At 50.8% G+C, this 24,548-nt stretch overlaps 1 protein-coding gene across 2 annotated transcripts in view; it reads left to right on the top strand.

The window, feature by feature from the left end:
• The first annotated feature begins 286 nt into the window (after nt 1–286).
• Nucleotides 287–24,548, top strand: part of PPP1R9B (protein phosphatase 1 regulatory subunit 9B) — a 77,000-nt gene continuing 52,738 nt past the window's right edge. Inside the window, exons 1-2 of one of the 2 annotated variants that reach the window (XM_077917368.1) lie at nt 287–303; nt 591–2,557. In XM_077917368.1, the coding sequence (XP_077773494.1) occupies nt 1,097–2,557 (1,461 nt within the window). In that variant the 5' untranslated portion in view covers nt 287–303; nt 591–1,096. Of the gene's footprint in view, nt 304–349; nt 462–590; nt 2,558–24,548 lie in introns of those variants that run through there. The other variant, XM_077917367.1, reaches the window with a different exon arrangement.

Genomic DNA, 24,548 nt, shown 5'->3' with positions numbered 1-24,548 from the left:
CTCTCCGAGGGATCTGTCCCGCGCCCCCCCCCAACATTCTGCAGCCGGATCCCTGGGTTACACGTCCCCAACTGCGCGCTAGGGATCAGGGTGGCAAATCTCCCCGGCCGCGCTTGATCCTATTTCGGAGCAAGTGCAGGGCGCGCGTTGCTTTACGCATTTTAGCGCAAAAACGCGCGGAAGAAGGGGATGGATTGCATCGCTTGCTGTTATTTCTTTTAATAATCCGTCGGCTGGAGAGGGGGCGGGGAAGGGATAGGATGGCCGTGCCTGCCTCCCTCCCTGTTGCAACGGGGTGGATGAGTTCAGTGGGTTTTTCTCTCTTTCAATGGCGAGGGGGGTGGAGGGCGGCGCGGACGCGCAGGGGGAGGAGGAAGAAGAGCGCGTCGCTGGCTGCCGTTTAGCTTCCTTTCCTGCCACAGCAGAAAAAAAGGGGGGTGGACAAGGCGCGCGAGAGAGGGGTGAGAATCTGATCTCTTTAAGACCCAGCGGGAATTTTCTCTCGGGTTTGCCCCCCCTCCCTTCTCTCTCTCCCCTCCTCTCTTCCCCCAACCTTATCATTATTATATTTTTAATTTGTTTTTTTTTAGGAGCGACAGGCTGCGCCGTTCGCAGAAGCGCCGGGTCTCCACCACCATCGGGCTGCAAAGACTGAGAGAGCGACCAGAAACAAGAGGAGGAGGAGGAAGAAGAAGAAGAGGAAGAGAGGGAGGCAAAGGGATGAAGGGGAGGCGTAACGCATCCGAGCAGCCGGGAATAGTGGGCCTGAGCTGATCCGAGCCTGAAGGGTCGCGCTTCCCTGTAACCATCGGTAAGGAAAAGAAGTCTCTCTCTTTTTGGAAACGTTCTCTCCTCCGCCCCCGCTGACCACATTTCCCTGACACAATGAACGCCGTGTTGTAGGAGGAAGAAGGAGAAGCGTGCATTAGCCCCCCCCTTCCCCTCCATCCCTTGTTTCTCGCGATGTGAATCCGCTGCCGCAGCTCGTCTGGGAAGAGGCAGCTCGGAGGGGGAATCGGAGGAAGGGTGGGCGCGTGGAAAGAGGACCAAACGTGGGGCTATGTGGTGTCCAGGACACCCGAAGATTCGCTGAACCATGATGAAGACCGAGCCCCAGAATAGTCCTGGTGGCAGTAGCAGCAGCAGTGGCAGCGGTGGCGGCGGCAACAACGGCGGCAGCAGCGGAGGAGGGAGCCTACGGAGTGCCTCGCCTCACCGGAACGCCTACGAAGCTGGCATCCAGGCCTTGAAAGCCACCAAGGATGCCCTTGGCAACGCCGAGAGCGAGGAGGCCAAGAAAGCCCGGAACAAGAAGTATGGCTCCAACGTCCACCGGATCAAGAACATGTTCCTGCAGATGGGGACGGCAGGCCCCGCCGGGGAGGGCGCCATGGACCTGGCCAAGATGAAGGAGAAGCCCGTGCGGCTGTCCTTGCCCCGGGCCAGCAGCCTGAACGAAAACGTGGACCACAGCGCCCTTCTGAAGCTGGGCACCAGCGTGTCCGAGAGGGTGAGCCGCTTCGACTCCAAGACGGACAAGCCGCTCTCCAAGCTGCAGGAGACGAGGAAGATCTTTGAGAGGAGCCTGCAGGAGAAGGAGACCAGCAACAAGCTTCTGCTGAGGAAGGAGAGGGGCGGGTTCCAGGACAGGAAGCTGGATGTGGTGGTGAGGTTCAACGGCAGCACAGAGTCCTTGGACAAGCTGGACACTGAGGCCGTGTCGCCCACCGTCAGCCAGCTCAGCGCCGTCTTTGAGAAGGCCGACTTGAGGAACAACCTCCACAAGGCCCCTGGGAAAGTCGGGCCCCTCAACTCCAAGATCGTCCCCAAGAGGCCCAGGGTTTTCCTCCAGGCCCCGGAAGGGGCCAAAGCGGAAGGGAGAAGTAGTAGTAGTAGTAGTAGCGATGGGCCTACTGCTCTCCAGGCGAGAGGCAGGCTGCCCGAGGCTGACAAGAGCCAGGCCAAACTTCCTGCTGGCGGAGGGGCAACGGTGAAGCCGGGGGATGGCAACGCGGGAGGTCTGCGTCCCCAGAAGGTCCAGGAGGTGCGCAAGATCAAGCCCGTGGAAGTGGAGGAGAGCGGGGACTCAGAGCAGGAGTTTGAGGCGGCCGAGGTGGCCGTGGCGGCGGCAATTGCCGAAGAGCGCAGCAAAGCCGCTTCCAAAGGCCTTGGTGAGGCGAACCGGGCAGAGGTGATCCAGGCCGAGGTCACGGTGCACGCCGCCTTGGAGAATGGCCGGCCGGGTGGCGAGAGGCACCTGGAGACGCCAGACCCTCTGGCGGACGCTTTCGGCGAGGAAGGGGCCAAGGCGGAAGGGCCAGAGGAGAATGACTTGTGCGACGAGTCGAAGAGAGAGGACTTCTCCGAGGCTGACCTGGTGGACATCAGTGCCTACAGCGGGCTGGGGGAGGATTCGGGAGGGAGCGGGCTGGATGAAGACGAAGATGCCGATGGACTGTACGCGCCGGAATCCAGCTGCATGGAGATCGCCGGGCTGTCGGAAGAGGAGGAGGCTGCCCCCAACCGCAAGATCCATTTCAGCACTGCTCCCATCCAGGTAGGCCAAGTTCTGAGCAGGTAGGACGTACAACTGGGCTTGGCAAGGCTCAGCTGTTCTTGGGTCTGGGAAGTCCGTCGGCTGCTGGGGGTCACTGTCAGTGAGTTTTCCGAGCTAGAATCTTCAAATCATTTTAGAGTTGGAAGGAACCAAGGGAATGATCTCGTCCAATGCCCTGCAGTGCAGGAATATTTTGTCCAATGTGGGGTTCAAACCCACGACCCTGAGATTAAGGGTCTCATGCTCTACCAACTGAGCTACCCCTCAGTTTGGCCTATCTGGGTTTGGCCTAGTTCTCACATGTAGCTTATGAGGTGGGGAAGGGCCACAGCTCAGGGATAGTGTATCTGCTTTGCATGCAAGAGGTCTCAGGTGCAGCCCGTGACATTGACAGGTGGGAGAGACCCCTGCCTGAAATCCTGGGGGGCTGCTGCCAGTCAGTGTAGACAATACTGAGGAAGATGGTCAGAGGTCTCACCCAGTGTAAGGCAGCTTTCTGAGTCCCTGTATCTCGATTGTAATTCCACAAAGGCTGCAAGCCGAGTTTGCTTGATGGGGTGGCTCCTCCATCCAAAAATTACATTGCGTTTGATAAATATGTTCCCTGTACATGCCATGCCAAGGAGAAGGCATGAAGCTCCACCTTCTTCCTGATCAGCTAGATTTCTACATGAAAGGAAAGGCGTGTAAATAGACATGCACTTGTTTGTGTGGAGCTGCACAAACCTGCCATCTGGATTGGCCCAGTCATGGCACAGCCTCCCACAACCCACTGGCCTGTTGGGGAGGACCAGGCCTAAAGATGGGCTTTCTCCCCACACCTTAGGAAGATTTCCAATGAGAAGGCCTCAATATCGAAAAGCCTATAGCAAACGATTACTTGAGGACTACAGACCGACAGGAAAGGGGTTGTGTGTGCCCCTTTTGCATATATGTATTTTTATTTTGAACTTTGGGAGCTCTGGAAACACTGGAGGGAAGGTTCCGTTCAAGAACAGCAAAGCAAAACTCTCATCCTAAGGGCTAGGGGCAGAAAAAAAGGGGTCTGGTTGCTGCTTTTAACAGGGCTGGCCTCTCTCTGAGGCAGATCCACAGGACTCCAGACTATCTGTGCAAAGGAGGTTTTAGGACCAATAGGCCAGACAGTATCATGGCAGATAGTGACAGTATTTTGGAGTGCCCCCGCCCCTACTCTCACTCAATTCCCCCCCCCCCCTTTTTCCCTTTCCATTGTAGAATCCTAGGGAGAGAGAGAATTTGTGTAGGGTGGAAAATCAGGGAATGGGTGGGGTTGAAGGAGACCGTTCCCTAGCCTGAGATTTCGGCAGACAGGGAGATGCTGCTGAGGTGACTTGATATTGCAAAGCAGTCTGGGGGTGGAAGAGGGAGAAACCATTCTCCATCCCTCCCCCCCCTTTTTTTTTTTGCAAAACCACTGCTTTTATGGAATGCTCAGGGCAAGGGAGGGATTATTAATGAACCCGTTTCTGTCTGGCTGCTGGTAGTAAAGGGGATAACACATTGGATGTGAAATCTCTGTTTCTCACACTCCATCCCACCTCGGCTGGGGGCTGCATGTTTCTGGAAGAAGGAGGGAGAGGGGAGGGGAGGGGGGGGAGAGAGATGTCACCGACACAAATTTAGGGATGGCTCATCGCCATCTGTTCCTTTCCAGCCCTCCTGCCGCCCAATGCCTCTTATTCCCTCTCAGAGTTGCTATCGATTGGCTACCTTTCCGCTCTTCAACACCTTGCAAGGATCAAAGGCGTACTGACCATAATTCCTAAACAGCTAGGTTTTGTTCCCATGCAAAAGGCCAGCTTTGCCAGGGGTGAATCTGGAGGCAGGAAGACTCTCTAGTCTTCCCCAGATGAGGGAAATAAATGGCAGCTCTCCTGTTCTGCTGGGGACTGGGGCCCACAGGGAGAAGGGCAATCAATAACCAGAGCCTTGTCCAGGGGTGTGGTAAGGCGAGGCAAATCAGGACCACGGACAGCTCCCACTGGGCCCTGCGTGCTGAGCTTGGGGAGATGTTGTCTCAGCAGAAGGCTTAGGGTCATCTGAAGGCTTTGAAAGGCCAGCAGGGTTTGACTTTCCAGTAGCTCTGACCCCAGAGAGCTACTGGCAATATTTAAAGGGCCTGTAGCCTATTCTTCAGTCACAGGAGATTCTGCATGGTGATCATCTTCATATGCAAGAGCCACATCTTCAGGCCTGATCAGTGTAGAAGGGGCTGTTGCTGAAGGGTCTCCCCTCCAGTGGGTTGACATGTTTGTCATCCGAATCAGATCCATGTTCAGGCCAGCACTGGGAACCTGAGGCAGGGGAACATGACAGCCCTCTGGCGGGTGCCCATGGGGTCACAGACCTGGACAGAAGGAGATGGTCAATCAGGCCAACGTTTTCAGGTTCTGAGATAGGATTCAACATAGATCATTAACTCAGGTTGCCCATGATATCTCCACTTAATGGTTGGTGTGTTGTAGTGGTTAGTGGGTTGCAGCCGGGCCAGCAAGACCCTGGTTGAAATCCTTGTTCGGCTGCAAAGCTTCCTGGGTCTGTCCCCCATCTCTCAGCCTAACCCACCTCGCTAGGTTGTCGTGAAGATAAAGGGGGAGAAACACAGGTCGTTTTGGGTTCTTTGGGTAGTTGGGACAAAAAAGGAATACGTCTGGAGAGAGATTAGAACGTGGGAACGTGGGTGAATGTCCCACGAGCAGATGGCAGGGGCAAAGAAGCAGTGTTCAAAATTTACCAAATGCCAGGTGTGAGTCCGGTTGTGACTATGTAGAGTTTTCTGGGTGCCAGGCTAGCAACCACAGTTTAGGAAACCTCTGCCTTGGTCCAAAGTTAATACCAATTCCCCCCCCCCCCTGTGTGTGATTCTCCTTCTTGCATTCTGGGACAAGTGAACCATTGCCAGAGTAAGCTACAGCCCATCAATGTTGTCGAGATCATAGCATCGTGGAATTGTAGTGTTGGAAGGGAACCCTTGGGCCATCTAGTCCAGCCCCAGACATTCCATTGTGGTGACCGTAACCTACGTAGGTTTAAGATGCCGTGCGGTGCCTACCTTATATATATCCTGAGTTTCTAACGCTGCGAAGAAGGTGCCCTGCACCAATAAGTTAACAGGAATGGGAGAGCAATGTTGCAGCCGTGCTCTTTCCATAGGAATCTAGTTGGTTGCTGTGGGGTCAGGATGCTGGGCTAGATAGACCTTTGATGTGATGCAGCAAAGCTCTTACCTTCTCAGAGTGCATTGTTACTCTGTGGAACTCACTCCCTCGGGAGGGATTCAAATTCACCAATTTGTGTGAATTTAAAAGATTGGACAAATTCATGGAGGAGAGAGGGCTGTCAGTGGCTACTCGCCATGATGACTATGCTCTGCCCTTGACGCCTGAAGCGTCTGCAACCCGAGGTATGACTGTACCAATTGTTGAAAACTACAGGAGGGGAGAGTGATATTCTGCTCAGGCCTCGCGGGTTTCCTCACAGGCCTCCGGGTGGCTACTGTGAGAACAGGATGCTGGCGTGGACCTGATCCAACAGGCTTTTCTTATGTTCTTTGGCCTTCTGGCATCGTTCTGTCTTAGCCAACATCCTGGCACCAGGTCATGGCATATGGGACTGCTCCCTGGCAGAAGAGGAAGCATTGCTCCAGTCAGGCTGGCATAAGAGAATTCAGGTCCCTGGGAGCTGACAGAATGCGCTAGCTTATAGGCTCAAGGGTCAGATTTTAAGACCCTGGGGTTTTAAGATCCCTGATCACCAACTCCAAAAGAGGGGCCACCACAATTTACATGTGAACAGAGCCATCTTGCTTTATGTGTTTTACCCATGGAAGGGAGCTGAGTGTTAGACCCCCACAGAGAACAATTAAATCTTCCAAATGCCAACACAACAAGAAAACAACAAAGTTCCTCAGGGAGATAAAGCAGGTAACCTTGACCTAGTCTAGGACATTGGCAAGGCCGGCTCTGTCATTGGCCAGACTGAATCAGATGCCTCAGGCATGGTTACTTCTGTGGCATTTTTTGCTCCCTAGGAGAGGTGCTTGCGGGATGTTCTGTCTCAGGTAGCAAAATGTAAACCTGGCCAGCCTTTGGGGGACGGTGCACTTTGTCCTTCTCTGGAGTTGGGGGCAGTGTTTGTTGTTGCTCCCCGGGCAGCGAGGCGTCTTAGGTAGTGAGGACTTCCACAGAAAGCGGCAGGATGCCTGGCAGGTCTTTTGTGCTCATGAAATTCCTTTTAGGGAGACTCCGTGGGCGAACCTTGTGCCGAACAGAAGGCACGACATTTGCCGCATGTGTGGCTGGGAAGGAAACCTCCCCCGTTGCCGGTGACCCTGAAGGATGGGTCTTCTTTGGTCTTTTTCCTGTTTCTCTTGCTTAGTGGGCTTGGCCTGGATTTGCCCCTCGTCCGCTTTGGGTCTCTGCTGATAGGTTAGTGCAGCGGGGAGGAACTGTTGTTAGCTCAAGGGCCACATTTCCAGCTTTCCAGGGGCTGTGTGCCAGTGGCGGGTGGGAACAGAGGCACAGGTCAATTCTGTGCCCAGTACAACCGCCTACCAGCTCCATCAGGTACGCAGGCTGAGACCCTACCTGCCCGCAGACTGCCTTGCCAGATGGTGCATGCTCTGGTTATCTCCCGCTTGGACTACTCCAATGTGCTCTACGTGGGGCTACCTTTGAAGGTGACCCAGAAACTACAACTAATCCAGAAAGCGGCAGCCAGACTGGTGACTGGGAGCAGCCGCCGAGACCATATAACACCAGTCCTGAGAGACCTACATTGGCTCCCAGTACGTTTCCGAGCACAATTCAAAGTGTTGGTGCTGACCTTTAAAGCCCTAAATGGCCTCAGCCCAGTATACCTGAAGGAGCATCTCCACCTCCACTGAGGTCCAGCTTCAAGGGCCTTTTGGTGGTTCCCTCACTGCGAGAAGTGAAGTTACAGGGAACCAGGCAGAGGGCCTTCTTGGTGGTGGCGCCTGCCCTGTGGAACACCCTCCCTTCAGATGTCAAGGAAGTAAACAACTATCTGACTTTTAGAAGACACTTGAAGGCAGCCCTGTTTAGGGAAGTTTTTAATATTTGATGTTTTATTGTGTTTTTAATATTCTGTTGGAAGCCACCTAGAGTGGCTGGGGAAGCCCGGCCAGATGGGCGGGGTATAAGTAATAAATCATCATCATCATCATTAAACTGGTGGGGCAATGAATGCGAATTTCACCTTTGTGCAGTAGGCTAGTTTCTGCACACACTCACATGCTCCTCTTTGACCTGCGAACAGACCAGCAAAAGGCACAATCAGTATTCAAGGACACATCCCAGCCAGGCAAAAACTCTTACACTATGAAGCAGGACCAGCGAGGGATGAGGCCTGGAGAGAGTTTTGAGAGTCAGAAAGAGATGGGAAGGATCTCTTTGGCCTTTGGGGCTCAGGTTCCCCACGCCTGTGTTAGTGGATGAAGAGATTTGGTTAAGGGTGAATCCTACCTTGAAAGGAAATGCCGCTGGTCCCAGCCTCTGTGGTGGTGAGAAATCTGTTCCTCTCTTCTTTTATTCAAGCTAGTTCTGCAGATGAACTGTGGTCTGTAGGAAGAGCAGCTTGTCATATTCCTGCTCCAGCCTGTGCCCTCCCAGCAGTTGACTGTATATTAGTTTGGAGAGCTTCATTGCCAATGGTTTAGATGCAGGTTTATTACATCGCTCACTGGGGTTTGTGCATATTACACTGATCCTGGCCCAATTGCACTGGCTGCCAATTAGTTTTTTGGGACCAGTTCAAAGTGCTGGTTTTGAACTATCAAGCTTTAAATGGCTCAGGACCACCGTACCTCAAGGACCGCCTTTCTCCATATGAACCAACCCAGATCCTGCAATCATCATCTGAGGCCCCTCTTCGCATGCCTCCTCTGCCCAGAGGTGGGAACACAAGAACTGGGCCTTTTCTGTGGTGGCTCCCCATTTGTGGCATGCTCTCCCCAGGGAGACTTGGCTGGTGCCATCATTATACACAATTAGGCACCAGGCAAAAATGTTACTCTTCAACCAGGCCTTGGGCTGATTGCCATCCGATTTTCTTTTAAATGTGCTGTGGGATGGGGGTGGGTGGGTTATTGGTCTGTTTTTGTTTCCATTATGTATGCTGTGTGTTTTCATATTGTGATTTTATGTTGTGAACCGCCCTGAGAGCTATGGATGAAGGGCAAATTTAAATAATAACAACAATAATGTATTGCTTCCTGCCAAAAAAAATCCCAAAGTCATTTATAGCTGAGTAAGAAAGAATCACCAATGATAAAATCAGATAGGATATTAAAAACAGATCTAACACTACCCCCGAATTTGTGCTTCCCAAGTGCCTGGGATAACAAAAATGTTATTTGCATGGCACTGAAACAATGACAAGGTTGGCACCAGGCAGGCCTTCCTGGGGAGAGAATTCCAGAAACAGGGGGTCACTGCAGAGAAGGCCCAGTCTCTCCGCACCACCTTCTGAACTTCCCTGGGATGTGGTGTTCACAGAAGAGCCTCAGGTGATGTTCTCAGCATCCAGGCAGGTTCATAATGGGGGAGGCAGCTCTTTAGGTGTAGCCCCAAACAACTCTTATTTGAACAGCAACAAAAACATTAGGGGGGGGGGGAGAGATGGCATGGTGCATGTTGCCCGACATGGTCACACATATTCCCAGGAGTGGCACTACACCAAGGAAGGTCGCAATGGCAGGGGGCAAATCACACCTGTGAGAAACAGCTTAATTTAATCAACTAGATCCAGATCTTGTGGTTAGGAGGGAATGTTCCTGCTATGTTTCATACTAGCAGCCGCATACCCAGCTTTGCTCAGGAATACTAAGCAACAAAAACAGCGCAGTTTTGAAATCGGTGTTTCAAACCAGCTTTGGAAGGTTCAGTCCACCATCTTGATTCAAAATGGCGCCCATTTGTATCCAAACATTGACAAAAAACAACAACTCTGCTCCTTGGTCCCTGGAACCTGCATGCAAAATTTGGTTGTGATATCATAAGAGGCATCCAAGCGGAGGGCGAAACAACTTTCCGAAACATATAATCAATCATAGAATTGTAGAGTTTGAAGGCACCCCAAGGTTCATCTAGTCTAACCCCAGGCAATGCAGGAATCTTTTGCCTGATGTTAGGCTCGAACCCACGACCCTGAGATTAAGAGTCTCATCTTTGAGATTTTATTTTTTCTCACATGTGGGAACGCAGTGTTTTCTCATCTAGCATACAAGAGCCAAAGCAGGTTTCAAAGTTGAGACAAGTATACGAGATGAGTTGGCACCGACGGCGGGGATTGTTTGCTAGTGGGAAACGCATCACCCTGAAAGGGAAGCTTCCTGCTTCTTTTAAGGTCCAAACTGAAAGGGAAAGCCATCTTTAAATATGTTTTGCGACTTCTACAGAAGGGGGAAAGAGGAAGCTAGCCTGCCTGTGTGCATATGAGATCTACTCAGTGGTATGTCCTTTAGTCAACCCCGGTGATCTGTCAGGGGCGGGGTGGTGGGTTTTAGTCTCTGATGAAAGCTTCAGTGGAAAGAGGATGCAATTAAACCTTACAGCCTCTCATGCTAACATATCATCAGACCTTACCATGAAGTTTCTGACTGATGCTCCTGCTTGCTTCAGAAGGTTGGTTTTTTTTGGGGGGGGGTTGCAACTACAGTGGTACCTTGGGTTACAGACACCTCGGGCTACAGACATTTCAGGTTACAGACTCCGCGAACCCAGAAGTAGTACCTCGGGTTAAGAACTTTACCTCAGGATGAAAACAGAAATCATGCCGCAGTGGCAGCGGGAGGCCCCATTAGCTAAAGTGGTACCTCAGGTTAAGAACGGTTTCAGGTTAAGAACGGATCTCCAGAACAAATTAAGTTCTTAACCAGAGGTACCACTGTAGTTGAGCTCTTGTTGCTGAATTCAGATTCTGAAGCAGAGTCTTGGCTCAAATGAAGACCTGGTCAAAAATGAATCGACTACTCGTTCACGAGCGGCTTCCATAGTCACCTTCCCCTTTCTCCTCACAACAACCCTGGGAGGTAGGCCAGGAGAAAGAGAGAGAGAGAATGGGCAAGGTCACCCAGAGAGGTTCATAGCTGAGCAGGAATTTGATCTAAGCCTCCGTGTCCTGGTGTGATCACGACATCACACTTTGGCTCTCTTCAGGGATGGGCAGTTTGATTTGAAATTCTGGTTTCAGCAGTTGTCCCAAATTCTGCACCTTTCCCAGCTTCTCTTCCTTTGTCAACACCCTTTCTTCTCCCAACTGCTTGCAGCCCCAACAATTCCCAGATGCTGTGTAACATTTCCTTGCTAGCCGGGCCTATCTTTTCATTTTCCTGACAGGAGCCTGCACTGATGGATAATATTCCATTGCTGTCAGCTTCTCCGTGATCAGTTAGAACATTTGTGAACATGTCCTAATTACACACTTGCTCAGCGACTGATGTGCGGGGAAGCAAAGACTTTCCAGTTTCAGAGAGTTTTCGGCACATTATATTCCTGTGCAAAACTCCATATTTTACAGGGGGGAAACTGAGGTTTAAAAACTGCAGTAATTTCAAGGCCCTATAACAGTTCCAAGGTAGATCTGGGAAATAAATCCAGGTTTCCCAGTCCCTATTTGGAATACATCAATGAGCTCTACTTGGTGCTACCTTTGAAGGTGACTCGGAAACTACAACTAATCCAGAATGCAGGTAGACTGGTGTCTGGGAGTGGCTGCCAGGACAATATCACAAAGGTCCTAAAGGATCTGCATTGGCTCTCAGTACATTTCCCAACACAATTCAAAGCTTAAATGCTGATATTTAAAGCCCTAAATGGCCTCGACCCTGTATACCCGAAGGAGTGTCTTCACCCCCATCATTCACTGAGGTCCAGCTCTGAGAGCCTTCTGGAGGCTGCCTCACTGTGAGGTTACAGGGAACCAGGCAGAGGGCCTTCTTGGTAGTGGCGCCCGCCCTGCGGAATGCCCTCCCATCAGATGTCAAGGAAATAAACAACTATCCGACTTTTAGAAGACATCTGAAGGAAGCCTTGTTTAGGGAAGTTTTTAATGTGTGATGTTTTACTGTGGTTTTATAATTGGTTGGAAGCTACACAGAGTGGCTGAGGCCACTCAGTCAGATGGGCAGTGTATTATTATTATTATTATTATTATTATTATTATTATTATTATTATTATTATTATTATTACAGCTGTCCATCCCCCCCACTCCATGAAACCAGAAATCTCAGATTCCCTTCATATTATGAGCATAAGAGCCTTGCTGGATCAGACCAAAGGTCTACCTAGTCCAATGCCCCAAAAGATGCTTACGGCCTGTCTACTAGCAGAACTTGAGTCTCATAGTGGAGCAAATATTGTTGTCATAGCTAGTAGCCAATGATAGCACTAGCCTCCGTGAATCTGTCCAATCTGTTTTCAAAGCCATCCAAGTTGGTTGTAGTGCCCAGAACCCTTTGAGGCAAAGGATAAAGAGGCAGCCCGTTCTGTGGAATATTTAAAATGGCACATCACCAATCCTAGATGTGTGTGGTTGGGCCATGTCAGGCTGCCAGGGTCATGGCAGCTTCCCGAGGGTGCTGGGTGCTTATTCTGAGTCTGGTAACGGGGGCCAGGGTTCCTTGGAAGGTAAACCAAAGTAGAAAGCCTTTGCCGAAGACAGTTCAGCATCCGCCTTCGTATACCAGCTATCAGCAGGGTGAGATGCTAAATACCGCTGCACGTCAGCGACGGATCACTGTCAAATATCAAGCTGCAAGATACCAAAACAATGAAATCAGATAGGGTGGGGTGTTGAAGACAGCTGGCAAACATGCAGCCGTTTACAGCAGAATTGGTAGAATTGGCAAATGAGAATTGCGAGCGATAGCGGACAGCCAGGTGGGGAGAAGGCGCTTACCTGTCCTGGAAGGCGGATCGATACGATACGATATCTTTATTGTCATTGTCCCATACAGAACAATGAAACTGAAAAATCTACATAAGACATTCAAAAACCCCTAAAAACTCTGAAACCCCATTTTAAAATACAATATACTCCTATAGAGACTCCTTATCCTGTGTTTAAAAACAGAATTGCATTTGGGTAGATCACGGCTGCTTATCGGGAGGGACGTGGTGGCAGCGAGATGAGTGCAGTGCAGACGCATCAGCAGAGCCGATCCGGAGTTCCTGCTGCCGGGACCGCACTGTGCCACCCTCCCTGCCGCCTCCTCGTTTCGGTAGGGCAGCCCCCACCAAGCCACCCGCTACTGTTTTTTTGAGGATAGTTTTCAGGAGCAAAATTGGTCCAACCCTATCATGTTCGTGTAGGGAAATTGGAACTGAGCCGCATGTCCTGCAGCAGTGCTCTCTCTCACACGCTATGTTGGCCCACAGGGTTCCTTGGAGTGGTGTTATTGTCTGCTGTCGTTAACCCCCTGCTGCTATAATCCTCCCACGCCTCCCACCCCAGGAGAGGATGCCGGGTTATCCTCTTCCTAGGTGGCCCCCGTTTTCAGGCTGATGGGCCATCTGCTCAGCCTTGCCATGTAGCATCAGGTGGACTCTTTGTGCACTGGGGATAAGCCAAACAGCGCAAATTATTAGACAATAGCTCCTTTTCCCGTTCCTGCTGGCCAGCTTTAGTTGCTCTCCGCTTTTCCTCAATCTGGATGCTCAAGGGAAGAGTATATATGTCCGAAAGGAGGAGAGACCCGTGTCCTGTGACAAACAGCCTAACAAGTGCCGGATCAGAGGGGCTGATGGGGAAGAGGGTGTGCTCTTCGCCTATAGAGCAGGCAACCTGACAGGTGTCCACAAGGCCTGGCAACAGGGGAATGGTACCCCTGCCCCCAAGGAGGATGGACTGCGAGGGTCCACAGTGCTTGCAAGGACGGGCTGCTAGGTCTTGGAGGACCGCTCTAGAGAAGATAGAAAACAAAGTAATCCAGGCAGAACACAGAGATCGGGGGACAGGGACGGGGACCTTGCAGACATCCAAATGTTGTTCGACTACAACTCCTATCATCCCCAACCTTTGACCGTGCTGACTGGGGCTGATGGGAATTGGAGTTTGAGAACATCCCCAGGGCCTCAGCATCCCCACTTCCGTTTGAAAGCCATCTGAGATGTTGGCTGGCACCGTATTGTGCGGCAATGAATTTGACAAATTAATTGCATGCTGTGCAAAGAGGTGCTTCCTTTTGTCTGTCCTGAACTTCCCGTCAATCAATTTCATCGGGTAACCACAAGTCGTAGCAATATGAGAGCGGGGGGGGGGGGGGCTGAGGACTTCCATCTCTCTCTCTCTCTCTCTCTCTCTCTCTCTCTCTCTCTCCCTCCCTCCCTCCCTCCCTCCCTCCCTCCCCTCATTTGCTCAATACTGTGCATAATTTCTATGCACTATCTCTCCCGTTCCCCCCTTTCACTGCCTTTCCCCTAAACTAAAAAGACCCAACCGTTATAACTTTTCCTTCTCAGGGAATTGCCCCAGCTCCCACCCTGATCAAATTTGGTTGTCCTTTCCTGCACCTTTATCCAGCTCTTCTTCTTCTTCTTCTTCTTCTTCTTCTTCTTCTTCTTCTTCTTCTTCTTCTTCTTCTTCCTCAAGATGTTTCAGCTTGGGACTTTGGGGTGATGTTAAGGGCAGAAGCATGGGTGAGGCAGGCTCAGTTTGACCCCATCTGCTCAGATGTCCCAATTTGCACAACCCATCAAGGATCAAGGAAGGGTCAGCTGGCAATGGGCCCCTGCTCATTTCAACCAAACTTTCACCAGAGCACTTCTCAGTGAGTTGTGCTTTGTGTAAATTAACACAGGTGTATGTCGGCACACGTGCAGCAGACAGCAGTGACCGGCGGGGTGTCAAGTGGGTGGGAGCCAGGAGCAGGCTAGTAATAAGTCACACACAGCGCCAGTGAAGTTAACTCTTTATTCAAAGACACAAACAGCTCCGGAGTCCAGGCCTAGTGAGCACAGCAACTCACTTGTTGCTCTTGCCTCCCCACAGCTCCTTAAGTCTCCTCTCCCCCCAGTTCCTTCCTAAGCAATCTGAGACTCCTTCGTCTTATCTGTCTTTGCTCTGCCCTCTTCATACCTCTTCGGGTTCTGGGAAGGACAGCCGAAGGGGAGCTGGTCACAGCAGGAGGGGGAGACCCCCTGGCTTCTTCAGCAGCCTGCCAGATCTCTGCCTCTGCCCCGCTCCTCTCCAACCTCTGCTCCTGCCTCTGATTCTGAACTGCCCTCTGCCACAGCTCCTTCCTGCTCACAAAACCCTGTTACCTCTTCAACGTCTGACACCTCCTCCTCCCATTCTGCTCCCTCTGGCCATGGCCTTCTCAGTAGTGGCACCCTCCCTGTGGAACACATTCCCTTCAGATGTCAAGGAAGTAAACAGCTATCTGACTTTTAGAAGACATCTGAAGGCAGCCCTGTAGAAGGAAGCTTTTTAATGTTTGATCTTTTAGTATGTTCTGACTTGTGCTGCAAACTGCCCAGAGTGGCTGGGGAAGCCCAGCCAGATGGGCTGGGTATAAATGTTGTTGTTGTTGTTGTTGTTGTTGTCGTCCCACTACTACTCCTCAGGCTCTGAGCCTTCTTCTCTTGAGGCTCTGAGCCTTCTTCTCCCAGCCATGACACGGGGTTACTTCATTCACCTGATCTCCTGGCAGCAGCCCTGCTGCAGTTTACCCAGGAGGGAGAGGAACACGATAGCAGCAAGGCCAGTATAGTGCAAACACACTATACTGGAACTTTGGATTGGCTCCACCAATGCATTTGCACCTTGCTGGCCTCACCACCGCCTTGCCCCCTCTCCCTCCCAGTAAGTCACAATGACTCCAGTGCTAGGAGGTCAGGTGAGCGTTGCCATCCTACCAACAGCTACCAGTAGTAGCCTTGGGTGGCATGCTACTCAGAGTTTCTGCGTCAGGCTGCAAAATGTCACAGGGCAGCTCTGGAGATGAAAATTTCCGCAGAAGCCCTAGGCGGGGGCAACTGCTTCCTGTTTTCTGACTTGCATTTCAGTTTCGGTTCCTGTAACAAGCGGCAAAGCGTCTCTCAGCACCGTCAGACAAGTAGAAGCGTCAACACACACACAGCCCACCCATAGCTTTTTGAGGAGCGAATTCAGCGCTGTTTCATGGCGATATTTGGTTTTGGGGTTTTTTTTTGTTATTATACTGCTCAGACGGTAGAGCATGAGGCTCTTCATCCCAAGGTTGTGGGTTCGAGTTCCGCAGTGGGTGAAGGTTTCCTGCATTGCAGGGGTTTGAACTAGTTGACCCCTTGCGGCCGCTTCCAAATCTACAATTCTATGATTCTACCCAAGCTTTCTTCCTGAGGGCCTCAAGGCAGCGTACGCGGTTTCCCTCTCTCCCCCCATTTTACCCTCATAACAACCCTGTGAGGGAGCTTAGACCAGGGGTCAGCAAATTTTTTCATCAGGGGGCCAGTCCACTGTCCGTCAGACCTTGTGGGGGGCCGGACTATATTTTTTTTTGGGGGGGGGAGAAATGGACGAATTCCTATGCCCCACAAATAACCCAGAGATGCATTTTAAATAAAAGCACACATTCTACTCAGGTAGAAACACGCTAATTCCTGGAACGTCTGTGGGCTGGATTTAGAAGGCGGTTGGGCTGCATCCAGCCCCCAGGCCTTAGTTTGCCTAGCCGTGGCTTAGACAGAAAGGCAGCGATCAGCCCAAGGTCACCCATTGAGCTTCACAGCCAAGTGGGGATTCGAACCCTGATCTCCCAGGTTTCCTGGTCCAATAGGCTCCCTACTTCACCACCGCTAGCTCTCTCTCTGGACACTTCCTCAGTCGTGAAAGGAGTTAAAAACCACACACACACCACCTTGGTTTCAGGAAGGTCAGCGGTCCAAAAGGGAGCTGGCAGCCCTCTATCTAACCCTGCGGAAAGGGACAACGTGCCTTTGGTGATTGTGAACAGCACTGCGGTTAGGTAATTTTAGACTCTGCACTCGAATGCCTTCCCCGTCCCCTTTGAAGATGCCCTGCCTTACAGAGGACAGTCCTCTGTTTAAAGAACTGCCCTGTCTAAATCCGGCTGGAAGGACAGTGAGAAGGGAGAACTGTCAGGGATCTTGGATTTCCCCATCAACAGTTAGGAGCGCAGAATGAGCAGGGATGCAGGCCATACTTGCCCTCTTCTCCACTACAGTCAGACGTATCATATCTCAACTCTAGACACGGTTCCCAAATTTGCTACTGCATATATAAATTGGTGCGTTGAGTTCTTATGCAAAACTTGCCTGTGTTTCAAGGGGGTGATGTGTGAATGGACCCCATCTGTGTATTATTTCATTGACTTCAACATGTGCTAAGCTAGCCCTACTGTGTGGTTGTTGTTGTTTGGGTTGGGGCTCCTGCTCGTTTTTGCTTCACGAGGCTCCAGTCTTCTCCCCCCAAAATCCTGCCCTAATGGTGCCACAGACTGTGAAGGGGAGGGGAAATAGAATATGCTTTTTTCTGAAGACGCACAGCTTTGAAAGAGCTTTCAGAAAGACAAAGGGCAAGTTTTCTTTCTTTAAATAATCGAATTCCTGAGTTAGTGTTGTGGAGAAAAGATGCTGCTTTTTAGTTGCTATGCGGAGACTTAGGTCAGAATGACATTTTTGTTGCAGAGCCCCCCGTGGGAGGGCATCTGAAGGCTTGAAACAGCAGATGTTTGCGGGGGTTAATCCTTTTGCTGTTTCTCCTAGGCACCCGCCACCTCTAGCCACATTGCTTTTGACTACTTGATCAGTCGTCACCAAGGTGTGGAGGCACCACAGTTCAGGAGTAATAATAATAATAATAATAATAATTTTTCATTTTTTATTTATACCCAGCAAATCTGGCTGGGTTTGCCCAGCCACGCTGAGCAGCTCCCAACAGAATATTAAAGACATGATAAAACATCAAACGTTAAAAACTTCTCTAAACAGGGTGCCTTCAGATGTCTTCTAAAAGTCAGAGAGTTGTTTATTTCCTTGACATCTGATGGGAGGGCGTTCCACAGGGTGGCGCTACTAGCGAGAAGGCCCTCTGCCTGGTTGTCTGCAGCCTCACTTCTCACAGTGAGGGAACCACCAGAAGGCCCTTGGAGCTGGACCTCCGTGTCGGGGTTGAATGATGGGAGTGGAGACGCTCCTTCAGGTATACTGGGCCGAGGTCATTTAGCGCTTTCATGGTCAATGCCAACACTTTGAATTATGCTCGGAAACGAACTTGGAGCCAATGTAGGTCTTTGAGGACTGGTGTTATATGGTCTCAGCAGCCACTCACCAATCTCACTGCCGCATTCTGGATTAGTTGTAGTTTTGGGGTCACCTTCAAAGATAGCCACAGGTAGAGAGTGTTGCAGTAGTCCAAGCGGGAGATAACCAGAGCATGCACCACCACAAGACAGTCTTGGGGGCAGGTAGGGTCTCAGCCTGCGTACCAGATGTCATGTGTCTTGTGCACTCTGTGGTAATCTCTGGGTCACAGGAACCCAGGAAGTTGTGGCGGCAACTTGAATAGAATACTGGGGGGCTGTCCCCTGCTGCAAGTTCACCAGAAGAATGGAGGCAGCGAGGGAGGCTGGAGCCAAGTGAGCACAGCCAAGTGTGAGGCTGCGCTGCCTTCCTCTCTCTTCTGGTCTTCAAGGCCCAGGCAGTCAGGCTCTGGGCATGAGAGGCATCGCTGTCCGAGCTGGGCCTGGCGCTGAGAGGCTGAGCCAGGGGGCTTGCCGGGGGACAATGGCAGGAACAGCCCTCACACTGCACCTTCGTCTCCCTTCCTAGATGCCAGCAAGTGGCAGACAAGTCCCCTCTGTGGTGGGGAGCTCGTGGGGCATTAGGTCCATGCCAAGACTGCCGGAGGACAGGAAGGAGTTTACCCCTGGAGAGAGGGGGGCAAGTGGGAATCAGGTGTCTTACTTGCGCTATCACAAAGTGGTGGCAAAGGATCTTGAAGGGGAGGGGAAATAGAATATGCTTTTTTCTGAACACACGCACCTTTGAGAGAGCTTTCAGCACCGTCAGTTGGGGGAGCAAATTTTTTTGGGGGGATGCTGAAGGGGTCTGGGCCCCATAGAGTTGGCCCCTATGCCAGGAAGCTGCTTTCTACCAAGTCACAGACGATTTGGTCCATCTAACCTCAGCATCGTTGATCCTGGCCGGCAGAAAGTTTCCAGGTTTCCACGCAGGAGAGTCTTTCGCAGCCAGGCTTGGAGATACTGTGGGTATAACTGAGGACCTTTTACAAGCAAGACATATGCTCTAGCATCTGGTCAGCTCCCTTCCCTAGTAGCTTGTGGTGTCCTTGAAATAATCTTGTTGACTGAGATCCAGGCAGCTACTTCAAGCAGAAGCCGGAGGGAGCCTTTCTTTTTAAAATAACAGACTCCCACCATATCCTAAATGCAGACTCACCTGAGTTTCAAAAGTAGTTTAACTTGGGGAGGAAGACACTGTTCTTTCGCAAATCCAGAACCCGGCCGGAATGATGAAACTGGTCATTCAGTCCTTTGGATAGTGACCTTTCTTTATAAATCTGCAGTCTGCTCAGTTATTTGCCCAGTTCGGATTATTATATCTCGGCTTAATAAGCCAAGATGTAAACAACAATTCTGGCTCCACATGCTACCCCTTCCCTCCTCTCTTCTTAGTGTACCTTGGTGCAGCCTTCAATTAACCACAGTTTCCTGTTTCGTTTGAACTGGGAAACTGTGGTTATCAGCCTCAAAACAAGCCATGATAATAACACACACAGTTTCAAGATCCTTTGAGATTCTGGCTTCTTCCGAGGCTTATAACCATAGAGTCCTGGTTTGGATGTAAAATGAAACTATGGTTCTGGGTTTAGTTCTGGGTTTAATTCTGGTGTATTGAGAAATGGGCGGAAGGAGCGGGTGCTACACGAAGCTAATATAAGCCAATATAGGATCATGTGAACTGGGTCATGATCTGTCAAGCAGCAAACACCTTGTGACCCCGTAATATGGATTTCGTTCAGGTGACCTAAATTTTGATCTGCTCCACACACAGAAAACCAAAACTCTTCTTACAAATGTAAACCTGGAGAATGTCTTCAGCTGCCGAGAGATTCCCAGGTATGTTTGGCCCGCCAAATGGCATCTTGTTGCAACTAATTACCCATTAATCAGCTTCATTGTCCCATCCATGATGCTTAGGAGAAGAGATTTCTCCGCCGTGCTTGACTGAAGCATAGACTCATCAGCAGAATAGTGAAGGCCAAATGCGGCATTTGAAGAGCAGGGGATACAGTTTGAAAACATTTTGTGCAGTGCCAAGACCCCTTTTCTACGCCATTCCCCCTTGCAGTAAAACAATGCACTGTACATTTATAAGGGCAGGAACAGACCGCCATCAAAGGTACTTATTGGCCAGCATCTGTGACATCACCAACTCCCTGGAGCAGTTTTACAGAGGTTGTTAACATGCTCGTAATACTGTGTGTGTGAAAAGGTGAAGAATGGTTTATACAGCTATCTATGCTACTTTACGGGACGTGGGTGGTGCTGTGGGTTAAACCACATAGCCTAGGACTTGCTGATCAGAAGGTCGGCGGTTCAAATCCCAGCAACGGGGTGAGCTCCTGTTGCTCGGTCCCTGCTCCTGCCAACCTAGCAGTTCGAAAGCATGTCAAAGTGCAAGTAGATAAATAGGCACCGCTCCGGTGGGAAGGTAAACGGTGTTTCCGTGCGCTGCTCTGGTTCGCCAGAAGCGTCTTAGTCATGCTGGCCACATGACCCAGAAGCTGTACGCCGGCTCCCTTGGCCAATAAAGCGAGATGAGCGCCGGAACCCCAGAGTCGGCCATGACCGGACCTAATGGTCAGGGGTTCCTTTACCCTTTACCTTTATGCTACTTTACACTTTTTAAATTTTATTTTAATCAGACATGAAGCACAGGGACGAGGCCAATGGCTGAACCACCATTTAAGTTGCTGGTATAATTGTGAGCTTGCAACTGACCCTCTCTCCGCCTTCTCCACCTTGCTTAGTGCTCCCATGTCCGTGGCATTTCTTGTAGCTCAAGATGGATGAGGTGGGGTGTGTGTGTGCTCAGATAGAGGGGCCCATGGAGATCAGGTGGGGAGTGTGGACATGGTACAATGTGGGGAGGGGGCTGTTGAGAGATGGACGAAGCTGTTTCCCTTCGCCTTCCAAAGTAGAGGGGGCAGGTGCTGTACGCAAAGAAGTGCCATGAAGTTCATTTTGTGCAAACCGGCACAGAGGGAAATGGCAACAATAGGAATTCTCAAGAGCGGGGAAGGCAGATAAGAAGTGGTAACGGGGTGGAGGAGGAGCGGGAGATCGCTGTGAAAGGAGAACCTTGTTTTCTGTTTCCCAACTATGCATGCTATCTGTAACGATGTGCCATGGTTTTGCTGGACGTACAAAGAGAAGGTGGTGGTGTTGGGACACACAAACACCACGAAACGTGGTACTAGTCCTTTTGACTCTCTCCCTACTTTGTGTATGAGGGTTCCATTCTGATTCATACTTGCCTTATATTGAGCCACACCATAGCTTAGAATTGTCTACTGCAATGCACTCTACCTGGGGCTACCTTTGAAGGTGACCTGGAAACTACAACTAATCCAGTGAGACTGGGGACTGGGAGTGGCCACCGAGACCACATAACACCGGTCCTGAAAGACCTACATTGGCTCCCAGTACGTTTCTGAGCACAATTCAAAGTGTTGGTGCTGACCTTTAAAGCCCTAAACGGCCTCGGCCCAGTATCCCTGAAGGAGCGTCTCCATCCCCATCGCTCAGCCCAGACACTGAGGTCCAGTTCCGAGGGCCTTCTGGCAGTTGCCTCCCTGCGAGAAGTGAGTTTGCAGGGAACCAGGCAGAGGGCCTTCTCGGTAGTGGCGCCTGCCCTGTGGAACTTCCTCCCACCAGATGTCAAGGAAATAAACAACTATCTGACTTTTAGAAGACACCTGAAGGCAGCCCTGTTTAGGGAAGTTTTTAATGTTTGATGTTTTATCGTGCTTTTAATATTCTGCTGGAAGCCACCCAGAGTGGCTGAGGTATAAATAATAAATTATTATTATTATTATTATTATTATTATTACTCAGACTGGCAATGGCTCTCCAGGGTTTCAGACCAACCTCTCTCCCTGCCGTACCTGGAGATGCCAGGGCTTGAACCTGTGACCTTCTGTATGCAAGGCAGTTGCTCTGCCACTGAGCTATGGTGCTGCAGGGTGGGGGCTCAGGCATCTAAAGAAAGAAGGCACGTAGTCTGCACACAGTTCACTTACTCCCAGGGTGCAGAGGTGGTCTCGTGTTTGTGTGTGTGTGTGTGTGTGTGTGTGTGTGTGTGTGTGTGTGTGATGAAAACAAACTCTGTCTACGCCCAGAGGCAGTCTGTTGATTGTGACCTCCCATTTCAGAGCTCAGCCTTGGCATTTAACAACAAGTTCTCCATTTGGGTCAAGCCATTGATTTGTCAGAAACGGGAGGTGCCTGGAACAGACTTGTCTGCAAATCACAGACCCTCTGATCTTAAAGCCCTCATCCCCCAAGTCCATGCCAGGAGCGGACTTTGGTCTTTCAAATTTCAATGGTGCCCTGTGCAAGGCCAAAATTTGGCACCCCCCTCCTTTTGCCTTCTGTTCTGCGCATGCAGTATGTCATGGTTGTGACGCCCTGTGGTGCCCGCTTTGGCTTGGCGCCCAGTGCGAGGGAACCGGTAGTGCTGCCCTAAATCTGTCTCTGTCCATGCTGTTACAGCTTGTCTGTGGATACCTACGGGGCACTCCTCTCATGCTCAGAAGCACTCTCTCCTTGACAGTTACCTCAGTTGTCCCTGGGACAACTCTAGCATTCAAAGCAGACTTAATAGTCTATAATAAGGCTACGTGCAGCTTGACGAGCTGTGATAGTTAAGTGGATTCTTGATCAGAGCCAGCAGATACAATTATAATTTTGTTATTCATATGCTGCCTATCTGACTGGATTGCCGAGCTACTCTGGGCAGCTTCCAACAAAATATTAAAAACACAATAAAACATCAACTGTTAAAAACTTCCCTGAACAGGGCTGCCTTCAGATGTCTTCTGAAAGTTAGATAGTTGTTTATCCGTTTGGTATCTGGTGGGAGGGCGTTCCACAGGGCGGGTGCCACTACCGAGAAGGCCCTCTGCCTGGTTCCCTATAGCTTCATGCCTCAAAGTAAGGGAACCGCTAGAACATGGGTAGGCAAACTAAGGCCCGGGGGCCAGATCCGGCCAAATCGCCTTCTAAATCCGGCCCTCGGACAGTCCGGGAATCAGCATGCTTTTACATGAGTAGAATGTGTCCTTTTATTTAAAATGCATCTCTGGGTTATTTGTGGGGCATAGGAATTCATTCTCTCTCTCCCCCCCCCCATATAGTCTGCCCCCCCCAAGGTCTGAGGGACAGTGAACTGGCCCTCTGCTGAAAAAGTTTGCTGACCCCTGCGCTAGAAGGTCCTCGGAACTGGACCTCAGTGTCCGGGCTGGATGGTATATTTTGTTCTCCCCATTTCCCATGCAAATAGGATATTTGGGGCAATGCAACAGGGCCGCTTTTCCTGTGTAGGAGATTATGGCTGGTGTCTGCGAAAGGATGCCTCTCTGGTGATTCGAATTGAAACTGACCGTGGCTTGTTTACAAGAGATGGTACGCAGGGCAGAAAGTGGGGGGCGGGGTCAGGGGAATTAGCAGTATTATTGGAGCATCTACGCATGGACAGCTGGCTGAGATCGATACTCCCTCCTCCATTCTTTTGTCTATGCACAAGTAAAATCCTGCCTCACTTTGCCCGCCCCCTCCTGTGCTGCTTCATCATTCGAGTACACATGTCCGGTTCAGGCTCAGCTGCTTCATTTAGGGATATTGTCTCTTCCCAAAGCAAAGCTGGTGTGCAAAGTGAAACCAGGAATGGGGCTTCTGCTGCTGCTGGAGGATGAAGGTCCTGAAAGGTCACCCACATGGGATATAAAACAACTTTTCAACTGTCACAGTGCAAAGCCAGCAGTGCTGCTGGCGTGAGCTGTGTGTGGTGCACCTCCCTTTTCTATTTTGTTTTCAGTATCTCACTAACCCTTGATAAGACATGCTACATCTTGCAAGGCGAAGCAATTTCCTCTGGTTCCTTGGCAGGTGCCATTCAAGGCGTTCTGCCTCTTAAAGGTAAAGGGACCCCTGACCATTAGGTCCAGTCGTGGCCGACTCTGGGGTTGCGGCGCTCATCTCGCTTTACTGGCCGAGGGAGCTGGCGTACAGCTTCTGGGTCATGTGGCTGGCATGACTAAGCCACTTCTGGCAAACCAGAGCAGTGCACGGAAACGCCGTTTACCTTCCCACCGGAGTGGCACCTATTTATCTACTTGCACTTTGACGTGCTTTTGAACTGCTAGGTTGGCAGGAGCAGGGACCGAGCAACGGGAGCTCACCCCGTCGCGGGGATTCGAACCGCCGACCTTCTGATCAGCAAGTCCTAGGCTCTGTGGTTTAACCCACAGCGCCACCCGCGTCCCATTCCGCCTCTTACATTGCAGCATAAGGGATGCCACAGTCACATGCAAAGTGCGTGCTTGGGGGAAGGTTCGGGACGGGCGTGGGGATCTGAGTTTGCACAGGTGCAGGGACTCTGGTGGAGAAGGTGAAGAGAGAAATGTTGTTTTCTCCCTTGTAACTCTTGGACATCCAGTGAAGCACCAAACTTTTGATGGCTGGATCATCAAAGCCGTGTTGTTGTTGTTTGCAGCACAGGCAGGTCATTGTGTTGACCGAGAAGCAAATGTTGGAAAAACAGAGTAAGTTTCTAAGTAAGTAAGCAAGCAAGCAAGCAACTTCCGCCCTCACACCTGCCACCGCTTCCCGTTTTGTCTGAGTGCTGCGTTGCAAAAATGCTTATCAGCCACGAAAATGCAATGAGTAAGGCTGTGCCAGGGCTTCCTGTATCATCTGATTAT

This window comes from Podarcis muralis, chromosome 13 (assembly GCF_964188315.1).
Source record: "Podarcis muralis chromosome 13, rPodMur119.hap1.1, whole genome shotgun sequence".
Lineage (NCBI taxonomy): Eukaryota > Metazoa > Chordata > Lepidosauria > Squamata > Lacertidae > Podarcis > Podarcis muralis.
The sequence above is the reverse complement of the archived record's forward strand: the minus strand, read 5'-3'. Positions and strand labels throughout refer to the sequence as shown.